The 17,713-nt window shown below is 42.8% G+C and overlaps 2 protein-coding genes across 3 annotated transcripts in view; one reads left to right on the forward strand and one right to left on the reverse strand.

The window, feature by feature from the left end:
* The window catches only part of CRYBG1 (crystallin beta-gamma domain containing 1), a 190,135-nt gene extending 180,734 nt beyond the window's left edge, over window positions 1-9,401 (forward strand). The window contains exons 18-22 of the mRNA XM_078447177.2: window positions 276-415; window positions 2,636-2,759; window positions 3,432-3,590; window positions 5,080-5,242; window positions 7,645-9,401. Of these exons, the coding sequence (XP_078303303.2) occupies window positions 276-415; window positions 2,636-2,759; window positions 3,432-3,590; window positions 5,080-5,242; window positions 7,645-7,733 (675 nt within the window). The 3' untranslated portion in view covers window positions 7,734-9,401. The remainder of the gene's footprint in view (window positions 1-275; window positions 416-2,635; window positions 2,760-3,431; window positions 3,591-5,079; window positions 5,243-7,644) is intronic.
* Window positions 9,402-9,882: 481 nt separating this feature from the next.
* RTN4IP1 (reticulon 4 interacting protein 1) overlaps window positions 9,883-17,713 on the reverse strand; it is a 151,783-nt gene continuing 143,952 nt past the window's right edge. For both annotated transcript variants that reach the window (XM_078447179.2, XM_060616297.3), the window contains exon 9: window positions 9,883-10,803. In XM_078447179.2, coding sequence (XP_078303305.1) covers window positions 10,696-10,803 — 108 coding nt within the window. In that variant the 3' untranslated portion in view covers window positions 9,883-10,695. The remainder of the gene's footprint in view (window positions 10,804-17,713) is intronic.

The raw sequence follows: 17,713 nt of genomic DNA on the forward strand, positions 1-17,713 counted from the left end.
CCTCCATATCAGCTTTAAAACACTGTTAGCCATAACAGCTAAAACACATATCCATAACAGCTTTAAAACACTGTTATATTTACCCACCTTTCCATGTAGTAGAAAACTTCCTGCCTGTCCTCTCCTTAGCTTCGGAGTGCATGAACACCCAGACCTCCAGGGAAAGGCCAAGCCTGGCCAGAGCTTGTGATTTGTCCTTTAACAAGATATTTCCATGTAAGTTTGAATTATTATCAAAGATGAGTAATGGAACACTTGTTTTTGTTCCTATATAGGAATTTTCTGAACCAACAATTATTCTTTTTGAAAGAGAAGGCTTCAAAGGAAAAAAGATCGAACTTAATTCAGAAATAGTTAATCTCCGATCCCTAGGATTCAACACACAGATACGCTCTGTTCAGGTGATTGGTGGCATGTAAGTGAGTTACCTACTTGTTTATTCAATAAGATATTTGATTTTTAAAATTAGGTGTGATCAGAGTCATCTGGGTAGCTCAGTCGGTTAAGCGTCCGACTTCAGCTAAGGTCATGATCTCGTGGTTCACGGGGTTCGAGCCCCATGTCAGGCTCTGTGCTGACAGCTCTGAGCCTGGAGCCTGCTTCGTAGATTCTGTCTCCCTCTCTCCCCATCCCTCCCCTGCTTGTGCTTTGTCTCTCTCTCTCAAAAATAAATAAAGCATTAAAAAAAATTTTTTTTAAGGGGTGCCTGGGTGGCTTGGTCGGTTAAGTGTCCAATTTCAGCTCAGGTTCATGGGTTCGAGCCCCATGTCAGGCTCTATACTGCAGCTCAGAGCCTGGAGCCTGCTTTGGATTGTGTCTCTCTCTCTCTCTGCCCCTCCCCCAGTCATGCTCTGTCTCCAAAATAAACATTAAAAAAATTGTTCAAAAAAAAATTTTAATTAGGTTTGATCACATTTCTTTCTGTCCTGTGCTACCTTAAACAAATTGAAATATAACCTCTTATCCTATTTTCTGTAAGGGTTAATAATTGTGTACCTTCATAATATATTTTTCCTATTGAGAAAAGCCATGTGTCAGGAAGATTTCATCTTTTCATCCACATTTGTAATTTACTTAAGGTAAGGACTTTGTCTTTGGGTCCTCTCAAATTCCTAGAGGAATGCTTTGCAAACCAGTGCTCAGTAAACACATTAAGCACTTTTTTTTTTTTTTTAAGCAAGTAAGAAAGGAAGCTGATTTTTCTTCTCCCTTTGAAAGACCAAGTCCTTTGGTTTTAGAGTAAGGGTTTGGATTTTCTTTACCCAGAAATTGATAGCAGATGCTGTGTACAATGATTAAAGGCCGACATGGGAAGATTTTTCTCACGTTACAAGAATTTTGAAATTAAGATATAAAAGTGAGCAAGGACTACCAACATAATGTTTATAAGAAAGTAAATTTCTTTCCCTCATAAAAACAATAGGTATGGCCTCCCTGTATGCATCAGTGTTGGAAGGGCCAACAGTTATTTACAAAACAGTTGTAGATTATTACTGTGGTAGAATTATGGGTGATTTTTTTTCCCCAAATGGTTTTAATTATTTGTTTTTATGATAAAATGACTAAGACGATGACATTTTAAAGTTCCAGGACTAAAAGTAGAGAACATTCTTCCTTGATGTAATAGATCAGCCAGAGAAGAGGGTTGCTTGCATGCCGTGTGCCATGACCTTAACTTCTTCGGGGGTGGGCACTAGCATCTTCAGATGGAAGAGACCGGAGAATCTTCAGTTTTCTGGATTGAGGAGGATTACACCCATTTTATTTTTATTTTATTTTACATATATATATATATATATATATATATATATATATTTTTTTTTTTTTTTTTTTTTTTGAGAGAAAGCAAGGGCATGACTGGGGGCGGGGCAAGAGAGAAGAGAGAGTCTCAAACAGGCCCCATGCGGGACTTGATCCAACAACCTTAGGATCACGACACAAGCCGAAATCAAAAGTCGGATGCTCCACCAACCGAGCTCCCAGCACCCCATACCCATTTTAAACAAAGCTTTATTATTTTTACTTAACCTTATGTAATACTTATCATGTGCCACACACTAATAAGAACTTTACAAATAGTAACTATTTAAATATAAGATTATTACAACTGAAAAGGTTTTACAAAAACCTCATAGGAGGTACAGGGCAATCTTGCAAAAAGAACTGAATTTCATTGCCCTATTAGAGGAAAAACTTACCTATTTCTCTTCAAGATAGGATCCTGGATGGCTCAGTAGGTCAAGCATCTGACTTGGGCTCAGGTCATGATATCACAGTTCGTGAGTTCCAGCCCCGTGTCGGGCTCTGTGCTGACAGCTCAGAGCCTGGAGCCTGCTTTCGCTTCTGTGTCTCCCTCTCTCTCTCTGCCCTTCCCCACTCATGGTCTCTCTCTCTCTCAAAAATAAATATTAAAAAAAAAAATGGATCTTTGTGGCATACTCATGTACCAAGAATTTGCTATTTGTCAATAAATAGGTGCTTTAAGTGTTTTAGAAAATAGTTTCTTTTTCTCTCCCAATGTATATTTAAAGTATAAAGCTCCGTGTAAAACTTGGAAGCACTATAAAAATATAATCAGAGGCAACTGTTAAAGGGATACTGCCACTTACTGTGGTTTTCCACTTTTTTTTCCCAGATGGGTTACTTATGAATATGGCAATTACAGGGGTCGGCAGTTCCTACTGTCACCAGCAGAAGTCCCAAATTGGTATGAATTCAGTGGCTGCCGCCAAATAGGTTCTCTACGACCTTTTGCTCAGGTACTTTATTCCTTTTCTAGACTTTGAGTACTCTTCTCTGCAATCTTTACCTTTTATCGTAAACATAATAATTCAACCTTTTAGTTTCGGTATAAAACTGAAGTATAACCTTGGTCTCTGCGCCCCCACTCCTTTAAATTTGGGCTCTGGGGGCGCCTGGGTGGCGCAGTCGGTTAAGCGTCCGACTTCAGCCAGGTCACGATCTCGCGGTCCGTGAGTTCGAGCCCCGCGTCAGGCTCTGGGCTGATGGCTCGGAGCCTGGAGCCTGTTTCCGATTCTGTGTCTCCCTCTCTCTCTGCCCCTCCCCCGTTCATGCTCTGTCTCTCTCTGTCCCAAAAATAAATACAAAACGTTGAAAAAAAAAAAAATTTAAATTTGGGCTCTGTTTCTGGTGCTGAAAGGTTGTGACGGCTTTCAGAAATGCTACCACATCCAACATCAAAACATGGCGGGTCCCACGCCCTGGGCTGTCCACAGGCAGGCTCCCTGCCCCCGGCATTTTGAAATTCTGACAGACTCTGCATTGAGAAGATCCTAAACCCTCTGAGACTCTTGCGGAGAGTAGTTATCCCTAATCCAACCTCACTTTGGTTTCTGCCTCTATTAATGCTTATTCTGTGCTTCTAACAGTACAACTTATAGATGACTATCGCTGGGGTCTCTGTCTTCCAGAAACGAATTTATTTCAGACTTCGAAACAAAGCAACAGGGTTATTCATGTCCACCAATGGAAACTTAGAGGATCTGAAGCTTCTCAGAATACAGGTCATGGAAGATGTTGGTGCTGATGATCAGATTTGGATTTACCAAGAAGGATGCATCAAATGCAGGGTGAGCTTAGACAAGTGTTTGTAATAGCATCTTTCTTCAAGTAGATGCTTCCTGGAGCACTTTCGTAAGTAAATTAGAAGGGTTTTCATGAAAGTATTTTTTAGCTGATAGAACCAATCAAGGAACTTAAAATGGGAGGTAAATCTAGCACTTATCCTAGATGGAGTATTTGTATTTATACTTGATTTTTATATAGTAATAAAAGGAAGTGTCTGGGTTATTCTCCCCTATTTCCTTGATCTTTTATAGTTTTTTTTCAATAAGCCCTAGCACTATGGCAAATCATTCTTGATTGGTTGATTTTGGAGGACCCCCGCAGACTAGGGTGAAGAGATAATGCCCTGTGTACAAGACAGTCCATTTCCTAATTATCACACCTTGTGAAGTAGATAATGGCCCATCTCCCTCTTGCATCACTCCTGCCATACTAGATGTTAAAAAGTTGAATGTAGTAAGACTTTATTAGAGAAGCTTATGCTTCTGTTGTAGATCCTCTTTAACTCCTTGATTTTATGGGCTTGACTGTTTGCTCCCAATTTTTTAACTCAGTGCTCCATGAGTCAGCAGAAGGACCACTTGTTAATTGAGTCTGTTGTGCTGGAGGGAGAATCATCCTTTCAGCAAGCGGAAGTCATATTTAGACAGGCACAGAAGAAATAGCCTGAGAAACAGAAGTAGCTGGAATTTAGAAGGCATTTTTAAAAAGCCAACTTCTGCTTTTGAATTATCTTAAACAATTCAAGAAAACTGCCTTTCAGCAGTTATTTCTAAGAAACATTTTAGTGATGTTATTTAACTTTGAGATAAAGTATCCTAGATTACACTTTTAATCTCAATATATAGTTTTCATAAGCATTTTCTGTAGCAGTATGTGTTCATGTCAGATGAACATGATTGCCACACACTGTTTATATATAAAGGATAGATTCGTTTTTGAAAAGGACCCTTAAAATATTTGCGTGAAAACATACTTCACTGTATTTGTATTTTATTCTTTCTTTTTATAGTTGGATAACTTGCCTTCTTAGAAATGTTTATTGGACATTTCTCATGAAGGAAAGAGAAGAGAATAACTGGGATTTCAGGTTTTAAAATGATAAAATGCCCTTTTTAGCCACTTCAGTGTTATAGCAGCCTTTCAAATTAGAAATGCAGTCACATTCCAGAAGGGTCAGGCTAAGCAGAGATGGTTAGGCCAGGGGAGATAGAGCCACAGACCCAGCCTCACATCATTGTCATTTCTGAACGGGAAAAATGTTCTAAGGTTTCCCTTACAAAGGGCAGAAATCTTGAACTTTCCGGCACTTGTGTCATCTGAAATGAGGGTATAAGTATTTGTTGTTTGATCCCAGTTCCTCTGGCGAAAATGTCTCGTGTGGGGTAAATGAAACTACAACTAAGACAACTTTAAAAATCACTTTGAGCCAAGAACTGATCACGATCCTTGAATGTGTCTCACCTCTAAGCAGTCTTATCTGTCTGTAAGCAGATAGCAGAAGACTGCTGCCTGACAATCGTGGGGAGCCTCGTGACCTCGGGCTCCAAACTGGGCCTGGCCCTTGACCAGAATGTCGACAGTCAGTTCTGGAGCATGAAGTCGGATGGCAGAATCTACAGCAAGTTGAAACCAAATTTAGTTTTAGATGTCAAAGGTAAGAATCATTTATTTTCTCTGTTGTGTCTGTACTCAACTAAAGATCTAGTTTTTACTTTTGAAAATGAGCATAGTGAGAGATCCCATACTGTGCACCAGCCACTGTGCTGAATGCTGAACACTTTACTTACCTGAGCTCAGGGCATCTCTAGAGCAACCCTGCGAGCCCTGTGGTATGCCCTCCTGTCCCATTTTACAGTCCAAAAAGTGAGGGTCAGAGAGGTTAATCATCTCATACCCAGAAGTGCTTTGGTGGAATGCAGACCTAGGCTGACTTCAAACTATTTGTCTTTTTTTGTTTTGTTTTCTTGTAACAGTGTTAGATTAAAAATCACAAAAAGCCCTGATTCTGCGAGTAGAGTGGAGGATTCTCATGCACATGCACGTATCAACTTTACAAGATGGTTTCAAAATCAAAGAACTGTGACTAAATTGGAAACATTTTTTTGAAAAATATAGAATCATGTTTGTTATGAATGTGATCAGTTTTGTAATCTTTATGAGTTAGTCTCATCGAGCATTTTTTATTCTCTTAACGTGTATTTTTATTGGGTACCCAGTATGTGGCAGACTCTTTGCTAGATATGGGTACCAAAGTAGGGGAGAAAAATGCTTGGCTTCAGAGAGCGTACATTCTAGAAGCTCCATAGGATTTGTTTTCCCACTTGCTACAGTGGCAGTCAACAAGGAATAAGGATGCCTGGCTTCTAGTCTTGACAAGAAATGTGGGACTCTAGGAGCTTCCTCCGTAGGTCTTTGCTTTAAAGCTCCAAGGTCCCTTCCTAAAATGCAGTATAAATAAGTCCAGTGTCTCTTGAGTATGTTTGTGAACTCTCAGTATATCTACTTAAGGTAGCCAGATGCAGTAGTCACTTGCCTCGTTAAACTAAATTTAAATCTCTCAGAATATGGGAGAGTGGTGCCATCTTGTGGACATGAAGAAGTAGAACCGCACGGCCCACGTCCTGTGCAAGGGAGATACAAATACCTCTCTGGTACACGAATAGACTAGGATTTTCATTAGCTACAGCTGTGGAGCCATTTGTTACCTGCTAACATTGCCCTAAGACTTATCAGACCAAGCGTCTTTCTTGTAACCTATATCTCCTGATATCTGGGGAGGGAGTCGTTTGGTAGACAGCAAGTATTATTATTGGAAGAGGATTCCTCCTTGCTTTAAAAATATCGAAAGTCTGGTATGATCTCAGTTCTTCCTATGTCCTTTCTCAAGGACTGATTCTAATTAGGTAATGTACACAAAAAGAATGTTAAGATACCACAATCTTAATGAAACAAGACAACACTGTGATCTTCATACATCCCCAAATCTCAAAGGAATATATAGTATGTGTGTGTCTTAATGGAGACAGTGGGATTTGGTGGTGGTGGTAACTTCTTTTTCCCCACTACAAACTTACACATAAAGGCCCCAGGCACCTTGTTCTTGTATTCTGTGCAACACCTAGATGTGCAGAGGCTCTGGATATCGATGATATACTCCTCTTACAAGAGATCCAGAAGGTCTGAAAATTTAGACTGATATTTTGTAAATGCTAAAAAGAGTAAGAACATTTAATTCCTCTTGGCCTGAGGATGCAATAGATTTCAATACCAGTCATACTACCTCACATCTACATGAACAGATTTTTATTTCAATGGAGTCCATGGTGATAGGACCTTGCTGCAGAGACTTAACGCTAAAAAGGGATAAGGTATTTGAAGGTATTTATTCCACACTGGGGAAAAAAAAAAAATCAGACAACACTTTCATGTTAAAAAATGGCCTCTTCTTTCAATGGGGAAGTATCTAAATATCTAGTAGGCACCCTTGGAAAATATTCTTACATTCCGGTGAAAGGGAGTTTACGGAGACCATGCAAATTTTACAGTACTGAACACAGCATCTCAAGTGCTATGAATCTTCATACACCAAGTGAGTTCCCAGTGGTAGGAGTGTTGCCCTGTCCCTGTATCTGGCTGTTGGTCCCACTTCCCCTCTGCCCTCATGAAGCCATTTTTCATTGTTCATGTAAAACCTGTTCCATCTGACAATTCCACTAGTTTCCAGCCTGCCTTTTTTCCTCACTGATATCTCAAACCCATGATTCCACCATTGAATATATTTCACAATCTCTTTCTTCCTTTTCCCTTCTCTAGATTCTTCCATTCCACACATGCCCACACATACACCCCCGTTTCAGACATCTAAAGAGTAACTGTGGACTAGCTTTTAAGACTCAAGTAGGAGAAGGAGCTGTTGGTGCTCCTATGATGGGATTTTAACACACCCAACAGTAGATTCACCCTCTTTGCCCAGGGATGTGTTCCAGGGCTTTCCTCCCTGCTTTTTTTTCCTAGAGACACCATTTTGTTTTATTATGTGCCTTTTCTTTCTTTCAGGGGGTACACAGTATGACCAAAATCACATCATCCTCAACACTGTCAGCAAAGAGAAGTTAACACAAGTCTGGGAAGCCATGGTCCTATAAACCTGAATAAAGAATGCAGGAGGAATATTTCTGGAGGTCTTCCAGCTACGTGTAAAAAAACAAAAAAAAACAAAAAAATGACTGGTAACAGACAAGCCAAGAGGAAAGTGGACTTGCTCCTTCTTCAGTAACTCTAAATCCACGCTTGAATGACACTGCCATGACCTGGACGATGTCTCATCTTTTCAAAAGACTATATAATGAGTTTTAAACCAATAATTTGTCCTTCTTTCATTTCCTTTCTGCAGCTGCTTAAAAAGGTTGCCTCAATAGCAGCTTTTGGGTATTTTTAGAAAATGTTATATCAAGACTCTGTACATTTTAAATTATTTCCAAAGATAGTGACAGGAGAGAACAGGAACAGACTTGAATATACTTTGTGGGCCTACAAATCTCTTACACTTCAAAGGGAAGGATAAGGGGCACCTGGATGGTTCTGTTGGTTGAGCATCCAACCTCAGCTCAGGACATGATCTCACGGTTCATGAGCTGGAACCCCGCATCGGGCTTGCTGCTGTCAGGACAGACCCCACTTTGATACTTTGTCTCCCAGACTCCACTGCTCACATGCTCTCAAAAAAAAACAAAACAAAAAATTTAAAAAAAGTAAAGGGAATGAAAAAAGCTCAAGTTTGTAAGGCAGAAGACTGTTTAGCATCTGAGAAGAAATATCAGGCAAATAATTTTGGTCCTACTGTTTTCTGTAATCAATTATGCTCTGTAGCAAAGTGGGGAAAGGCTTATATGACACTTTAAGGAACTAAGTAAACAAAATAGTACTTTCTTAGTACTAAAAGTTGATAAATTTATAAGATTTCTTGTCATGTCTGCTAACATTAGCAGGATTTAGATTATTTTAACCCACTTGTGGGCTGGCCTAGCATGTCACACATAAGTGGTGTTTAATGCTTTTCTTACAGATGCTATGGAACAGTGTTACCGTGACCTAATTTACTAGCCTATCCTCTCATCTACGATTAGTTCTGAAGTAAATGTTATATAATCCTTCGCTAAACTCAGGTCTTTAGCCTAATTTCCTGCCTTCCTATCCCGCTGCATTGGCACAAGGCCTGCATGGAGTGCGGCCACTGCCTTCTGGTAGCGGTAAAAAGAGGTGGAAGGTTCAAGATGACGACCAGCAATTCTCTCCAGAACGCGAACGAAAGGAGGCCTTAAGCAATGCTGGTCAAATTTTAGAACTCTGAAAACCCTAAAATGCAGCATCTCAATGAAAAATGAAATAGTTTAACTGCTGACAATACACGGACCCATAAGTTCAAACAGTGTATTCTCGTTTGAACAAAACTGCTAAACATTCTTTGGATAGACTCTTCCCCTTTTTGTCCATATTTCATTATCCTTGTTAATAATACTGGTGCTCTGGTCACAGGAAGAACAAATCTCATTTCCTTTTTATCTGTTCCAGTGCTTCCACTTCCTAACCATTGCTCCTCCCTGGAGGCTTGGATAGGCAGTTGTGGTCAGTAGCTTATCTTGGGTTTTAAAGGAACACCTGCACGTGTCCAACGGCTGCCAACAGGTCTTATTCTTAGATGATGTGGAGTTCCGATTTTAGGCCTCTGTGCGGATCACTACAGTATGCTGGGGTCATGTTGCAGTAGCCTGTTTTGAATTTATTTCGAATAAACTGGTTTCTGGTTAACTGTATTGAGGAGATGTGCGAGCGTCCTTGCAGTAGCCCTTCCAACGCTTCACTGGGGCAGATTAGACACAGATGACTGAGGGGGAGGAGGCAGTGCTGGAATAACGGTGGGGAAAAGTTTCTTTCCAGACTCCTTGGTGAAGAGAGAGGACATGAGGGTAAGTGAGGCCTTCCCTCCCCTCGCTATACCACCCCGGCGCCCTCAAGAAAAGTGCTGGGACTGTTCACATGGAAGTCAGAAGTGGCCGGTACTGACGAGAACACCACTTTCTTTCTCTTAAAATGTATTTGTGCCGGTGAGACCAGCAATTCCAGAGAAAAGCCCTCATCCAGGGTTACCAAATGAGTGTGTAATAGGCACAGACTGAGTATCAGGTTACTCAAGTCCATGTCCAAAGCTAAAAGCTTAGTATCTAAGGTGCAGGAGCGAGGAGGAATGCCACAGGAAATAAACACTTACCTTGAATGAAGGTCACAGACTAGAGATTCAAAAGCTGCAACGGGCTTATTGGCGAGATAACTAAGTACAGGCATTTAAGGTGAGAAACTGGAGAAGGGTTGCAATTTCCACGGACAAGTCCTCAGAGGAGCATGTTTTAGTTGGTGAAAGAGGCCTAGCCCTCATGCTAAATGTAAGCGTTTTAAAAAGTTAGAAACTTTACCATCACCTTCCATTTCCTTGAGACTAAACCAAATCAGCTAGATTTTTATATGTGACCCTAAGAGATTTACAACTTTGAGGGTGGTTACGACCACAGTAAAGCAAAGGAAGCCTCGTCCAGTTGGATTCATCAGTGAGCACTTTTTTAAGAAGTAGCTTTAAGTTCTTCATGCCGCCCTCCACCCATATGCCAAAAGTTTTAGTATCTCACAAACATTAATAAAAGACTTTGAGCTACTAGAACAGAAGATGCCACAACTGTGCAAATCTGGTGTGAAAAACAGCTTGAAAAAAACAATGCAATTTTCGCTGACTTTATAGACAAGTCCAAGTGTGGATATTTTCGTGTAATGTCTTCCTTACTTGTGTGTCCCTGGTGCTTGGGTCAGAGGACCTCTCGGCAAACAAGAATGCACGGATGTCGAGCAGGGTGACGTGCAGAGGGTGGTGGTATGGCTAGAAAATGACTCTCTGTGCTCAGTTCAAAGAACAAGAAATTACTGGCAAATAGGTGTCTGTATTTTTAAACTTGTATCACGGAACTCATCATCTAATCTGGAAAGTGATGGCTACTAGAAATTTGGGGCTGAGAGGCACTCACCGAATAAGAGCCAACAATCACCAAACTGAGAGTTTATTTAAATGACATTAATTACAGTCTTTCCTCTCGCATGTCCTCTTTCTACCTTCAGGAAGGCTTCTGGAACTTTAGAGAAAGGGAAGGTTTTTTCAATAACTGGCTGAATCTGTAAGACACAAGAAGAAGTTGATTGGAGGGGAGGAAAGATGCAGGTTTTCAAGGCAGATGGGTCAACGGTGTCCTCACCATGTCCCTTGAGGCCAGTCTCCCGGTTCTATCTCACACCTAGATGAGGAGCTGACCACCACGCCACGACGGCGGCCCCACTCCTGTCTCTTCTCCTGCCTCACTGCGTCCCTGGAAGGTAGCTGTGCTGGGTCGCGTCACTCTCCTATGCAGAGCCCTTCCACAGCTCCCAGCCACGCATTCAAAGGCCACCACCATCCCAACCTCGGCCCACATACAGACTCCACACTTTACCAAAATGGCCGACTCATCACCGTCCGAACAATGGGAATTTGTGCCCCTCTGTCAGTTCTACCACCGTCCCAGCCCAGGTCTCACACTACCCTTCCCGACCCCCCAGTTTGCAGTACATTCTCTTGGAACCGCTATGGGACTTGGATGGCCCTCCACACAGACTGCCCGTCACAGCTGCGTATTTGTCTCAGCCACTCTGTTGGGTAGGGTAAACACCCAACGGGGCATCCCAAGGTTTTGTTGTATGTATCTCTGTGGCCCCCTTGTAGGCAGTGTACAGAATAAGGGCAGATTCTTTTTTATAATGTGTTAAATGTTTGGCCTATCAGCCCAAGCTTACAGTACCTGTGGCACAGGCCACCTCTTTTGCACACCAGCCCCCACACTCAGCGCAATGTAAGGCACAGGACAGGCGCTTAATAAATGTCACCTAGGTGAAAACCACTAAGATAACTGGGAAGCAAGAATCTTACATGGGTTCTTTGGGTTTCAGGAGAACTGTCTGGGGTGGAACCGTCCTGAGAGGGTTTGCCAAATGGCAGAGCAGCTGGTTAGAATGTTCAGGAAAGCCACCTCGGCCAGCTCAGAAGTGCTGGAATGCTGCTGGTTCTGTTTACTGTATTGTTAGTACTGCCAGCAACCTCCTTCCGAACGGACGTCCCACTTAGTACCCTCTCTCCTGATGCAAAAATCCAACCGAACTCTTCCTTTTCCAAACTTCCAGCAGAAAGCAATAATTGTCCACTGGGTATTTCAGAGGACTGCCTCCCACAGCTCCATAGACAGGGAGGAGGGGTCAGAAGGCATAAGCCAGTGCATACACTTTACTAGAAAGATGTGTTCTCATGGGGTTCAGAGGCATCTGAAGTGGTTTCCTCTCATGTGAACTTTACAGCCCTGTCACCAGGAGAGTATCTCAGGCTCCAGAAGTTCCCTTCTCCAAAGAGTTTAAAATTCTTTTGTACCCACAAATCACGATAAGCTCATGACAGAAGTAACAGCATGTATTGTCCTCTTTTAAGCGCTCTATGGATTTTACCCCATTTAATCCCTAAGGCCACATTATGAGGTAGGTAGCAGTATTATTTCCATTTACAGATGAGGAAATCAAGACCTAGAGTTAAATGAGTTGTCCAACTTCACGTGTACACATGTACACTCCCATCCACACCTGGGGACATTACTGATTAACAACCACAGTCCTCCCCAGCAAGCTAAGCATGACCTCGGAATCTTTTTCAACTCCACAGTCACTAGGAACAGACATGAGCTGGCTCCCCAAATGAAACCTATCTGCCTCCTCTGGTAAATAAAAATGGAAGGCACTGAAGTTGTTTCCCGCACATCGCACGTGAAACTTCCTGAACCTATCACTCTCTTTAAAGCCCCTGGGACATTGTTTTTTGAGTGCTAATTACCTAAAAAGGAACCACCTGAATGCAGGCTTAAACTGCAGTGTCCTTGGGGCGCCTGGGTGGCTTAGTGGGTTGAGCATCTGACTTCGGCTCAGGTCACGATCTCACGGTTTGTGAGTTCCAGCCCCGCGCCGGGCTCTGTGCTGACAGCTCAGAGCCTGGAGCCTCCTCCTGATTTTGTGTCTCCCTCTCTCTCTGCCCTCCCCCTCTCACATTCTGTCTCTTTCTCTCTCAAAAATAAATAAACGTTAAAAAAAATTCTTTAAAATTCAGAGTCCTTGGTCTCCAGTTAGAACAACTAAGCCAGAATCTCTAGGGGGTGGGGTGGGGTGGAGACCATGCATTTTCAGTAAGCTTTCCAGGTGAGTTTAGTGCCCACTGGAGTGGGAATCCCCGCAGCCTTTTGCCTTAATCTTAGGGTCCCTGACTTGTGTCAGACACATTCATTCAGAATCACACAAAGATTGACCAAGTGTCTACCCTCTAAATGTTAGGCACTAACCCAGAGCAGCTAGACAAAACAGGCTCCTGAGGGTAAACCAAGGAAAGAAAGGAGGCAATAACATCAGCTTTTCACTGAGCTTTGAACACCGGCAACAAACGCAACACAGCCACGGTGTTACAGTCGGTCAGGGAGAACCGTGAAGCCACCTGCTCAACTCTAGAGCGAACTGCCCAGGCTCGGCTAGCTATGCTCACTTTAGAACTCTGACCGGAGACACAGACCCCGAACTGATGACACAGCCGGCCTGCAGTGACCGCACACTTTAATCTGGCTGGTCAGGCCTATTGTGCCGAATAACCCCAGAGGGCTGACTGGGCCATAATGAGTCATTCAGCTGTTCCCGTAAGTGACAATGAAAAAAAAGGCTTTCGATCAACAGGCAGGCAGATGCCACTGTTGGCTGAATAGGTGACAGCAAATGAAGATTAACTGGATAATGGAGCAGTGTCTACATATAGCCTCACATCAGACCTAGAATGCTTGTTTGTTACGGACAAAGAGATCAGAGTCAAAATCCAGAGAGGGGAAAGAAAGGTTACTCCCAGTGAGGTGGGGACATTTATGTGATGACACTGCTATAGTCCAGCCGGCACAGGGAGCCCTGTTATAAAGCGGGTGGGTTCACACCACACTTCCCGCTACGCAGATGCACGGGGCTGGCAGATGACTGGGAGACGCTCATGGCAGCAGCGTTCATTCGGTCTTGGACCCAAAGTCAGGCCCTCCTGGTTGTGCCTTACCTTTCTTACACAAAGGCTGTAAAAGCCAGACCCCAGGACTTGGCACCTGCTGCCTGACATCCCTTCTGTGAGAACACAGGGACGATGGGAACCTCAACTGCCTGGCGTGGCCTCGGAATATTGTTGCTTGCAGCTGCCGGGCAAGCCTCCTTGTCTCCGAGGCAGAAACTCTCCGCCCCTTGAGGGGAAGAGGAAAGAGAAACCCTTTGCAGAAGAGCTGGTGGAGGGAGGACACCATCTCTGCAGGCAGAACAGTAGGCAGAGAGGTATCCCCTCAATCCCCATTTTCACAACAGTAGAGCTTAAAATACACAACAGTAGAGCTTAAAAGGGACCTAAATATCTGAGCGAGCCTGTTGGATAGATTAGGAAAGCGGAGTGCAAGTGGTTAAGTGCTAATGCAGGTCAGAGCTTTTAGCACAGGAGCCAAAGTGAGGGTCCTGCATCCTGCATGGCACGGGTGCAGTCTGGGGAGGGGGGCGTGAGCCACAGTCCAGCCACCTCTTCCTGAGCCCTCGACCTCAGCCTCCACTGGGCACAGAAACTGCAGATCTCAGAGGGCGAGGTGTGTGAAGAGAGACGAACAGATGACAGACACAAGGGAGACCTAAGGGCTCCTGGCCTAAATCCAAGTCCACACACCTGTGCGGCACCAGGGACCGGAGGCAGGGGCAGCAGGGCCACAGTTCCAGCACTACTCTTAGACAGGTATGCCCCTGCGACCTCTAGATAAATTCCATATTCCCAGGTAGAAGGGAACTTGAACTAAGGAGACATGAAGAAGACAAAAGGAAGAAGTGGGCTTTGCTTGGACTGGCTATTTCTGGAACTTTCGGGTCCCAGAAAACTCAAAGCAGGAAGAAAGGTGGTAAGAAGGGGGTGGGGGAGGGTTAATGGAGGGTGCACTCCAAAGGAGTGAATGCTCCCATGTTGGAAAGTATCCAGGACTTGTCCCTAGGTCCCCCTGGAAAAGGCACTCCTTCCAGCCAGAAGAGGAGAAACTTGGCCTACGTTTCTCCACAGAAACAATCAGCTGCATTAGAAAGACTGCAATAACAGCAGGGTGATGGGATCCATGAGGTACCTGTCCTCTCCAGCAAGAGAACTCTCTCCTAGCGGTCCTCGGGATTCCATCCCTAATCATGACATCCTCTCCATGGAGGGAAAAAAATCCAGTTGCAAACAAGAAGCTTAAAGTTTTAAAATGTAATTCCTTGCTAAACTAAGGCCACAGATCTCAAGAAAGGTCTGGGAAATTGCTTGCCTCAGAACTTATTACATTTTTCTCTAAAGCTGCACCGTCCAACATGGTAACATCTAGCTGCATGTGGCTATGTAAAGTAATCAAAGGTAAATAAAATGAAAAATCCAGTCCCTCAGAAGGATTAGCCACATTTCAAGTGTTCAATTGCCACATGTGGCTACTGGCTACCATATTGGACAGTGCAGGCAGAGAACATTTCAATTACTGCAGAAAGTTCCAGTGGACATCATTGTTCAGAAGGTAACTCAACATGGCCAACACATATTTCCATACCCTACTAGGTGAAACTAGTGGGCCCTCAGTAAATGTTCTGAATTAAGTTCTAATAAGTTATATAGGAACTATTCTAATGCTAACTAAAATAAAGAAATAAACTGAGATATCTCTTTCACTGCTCAGTCAAGAAGCTTGGCTGGTCACCTAGGATCTTAAACAAATCTGTGAATGTTAAGTACATGACATCAAAGAACTTTAATAACTACATGTGTGCAAATAAACACAGTTAAAAAGATCAAAGGGTACAAAGAAAAATCTCCCTTCCACACTTCAGCCCTAGCCATCTAGTTCTCCTCCTCCAAGGCAACCAATATTTCAAGTTTTTTTCATATCTTTTGAGATACTTTATGCACTGTAGGTAGAATAGTGGTTTCCAAAGATGTCCACATTCTAAGCCCCTAAACCTGTGAATATCATCACTTACAGGACAAAAGGGGCTTCAAGGACATGATTAAGTTCAGGATCTTGAGATGGGCAGGATTATCTGGATGAGCCAAATGTAATCACAAGGGCCATTAGAAAAGGGAGGCAGGACAGTTAGTCAGAGGGAGACAGGATGATGGAAGTGGAAGTCAAAGTGATGCAAGACTGAGCCAAGAAATACAGGTGGCCTCTAGAAGCTGAAGAAGGCAAGGGAACAGATTCTCCCCTGCAGCCTGCCTCCAAAAGAAACACTGCCCTGCTGACCCATTTTAGACTTCTGGCCTCTAGAACAACAAGATAGTAAGTTCGTGTGGTTTCAAGCCACTACATTTATAGCAATTTGTTACAGCAGCAAATAGGAAATGAATAAATGCATACACAAGCAAATACATACATACATACATATATATATATTTCCTGAAAGCACAGTCATTCTTATCAATAGCTGACTACAGTCTAAAAAATCTGCCTTAAAACCTCCTTGCTGGCCTGAAAGACACTGAAAAATACAGAAAGACTTTGTTGATACAATTCAAACTCCACCTAAGTGTTTAGATGACTATTTGAACAAGCAGAAAACAACGAAGACTATATGAGAAATTGATCGATTGATTTTTAACTATTACTGACAGCAAAGGGTGGTTGAAGGAATGTCCTGGAGGTCAAGAGACTTGGGCCCTTGAACATGTCACATAATCTCTTGGGGCCTCTCTCTTCAATGAGACACAGTGGCAGGATGAGGGGGTGGGGTGAAGACAATAAACTAGACACGTGCTAGGTTTTCCTACTTCTAATCTTTGAGCATGCTAACCCAAAAAAGCTCGCTGGATAATATAAAACAAGAAATGTTTATTGTATTTAGGAAAAATATGCAAAATAACTGTAAGGCATAAAGCACAATTTCAGTAGCAGTCTGTTACGCTCAGTGTGGTAATTACAAATCATTCTTTTCTAGCACTCTGTCGATACACGGTACATCTTTGGAATACCCAAGAAACTGGTAACAATGGCTGTATCTGACAAGGACAATCTCAGTGACTGAGGAAAAGCAGTCAAAGGAAGATTTCATGAAGTAACTTTTCCTACCTTTCAGATTTTGAACCTTGTAAATGTATTATGTATTCAAACACTTAAAAGTATTTTAAAAAGACAGGTTCTTTTGGTTCATGGCTTCACACTGTCAAAAAATAATTACAGTCCCTCTATCAGATACCTGCCAATGAGATTCACCAAACGCTCAGCCAAAGCTTGGAAGAACTTCAATGTCCTCATTCAATTTAATACTCTCCACTAACCACACAATACAGAAGTAGGTGTGCTCTGTTACCTGCTCCAATTTCCTGGCATGGACAGGCACCCTCTCACACCCAGAGTGATGCAGGATGCACAAGAACACAGCTGACCCCATCACGGCACCCAATGTCACAAACCAACTTCCACAGTCCCAGAGTCCTTCACTGTCAGAAATGACTCCTGAGCCCAAATAACGCTGGTCAGGAGAGAGAAGAATCAAAAGCCAAAAGAATATTTCCTCACTCACCCTCGTTTGAGGACACATCAAGGGCATCTTTATTTCTACCTTGTCCTCTTTTAGCCATTCTACCAGTTATCTGCCAAATTGAATAGTTACATATACACAAATCACCTCTCTTCTCTGTTGCATAAATAGTAATTTCCAGGTAGAGAGAAAAAGGGGGAGCCACAATATTTTGAATACAAAAAAGCAATGGTAAGCACGTGGACAGCCTGGTGCAGATACTGGGACAAGCACAACTGTACAGTACACTTTTGGAGGACGGGGACCCCTCTAATAATGGGGCTCCAATCACATGAAAGACTGTGTAAAACTATGGGCCACATTATTTAATGACTGTTCATTTCCTTCTTCCTAGCAATAAGCATCCTTGCGGGATATGGGAAGAACCCTACCAAGAGGCACTTACATACAGTCATAAGGCTGAGACCATCCACCC

This window comes from Panthera onca, chromosome B2, assembly GCF_046562875.1.
Source record: "Panthera onca isolate mPanOnc1 chromosome B2, mPanOnc1 haplotype 2, whole genome shotgun sequence".
NCBI lineage: Eukaryota > Metazoa > Chordata > Mammalia > Carnivora > Felidae > Panthera > Panthera onca.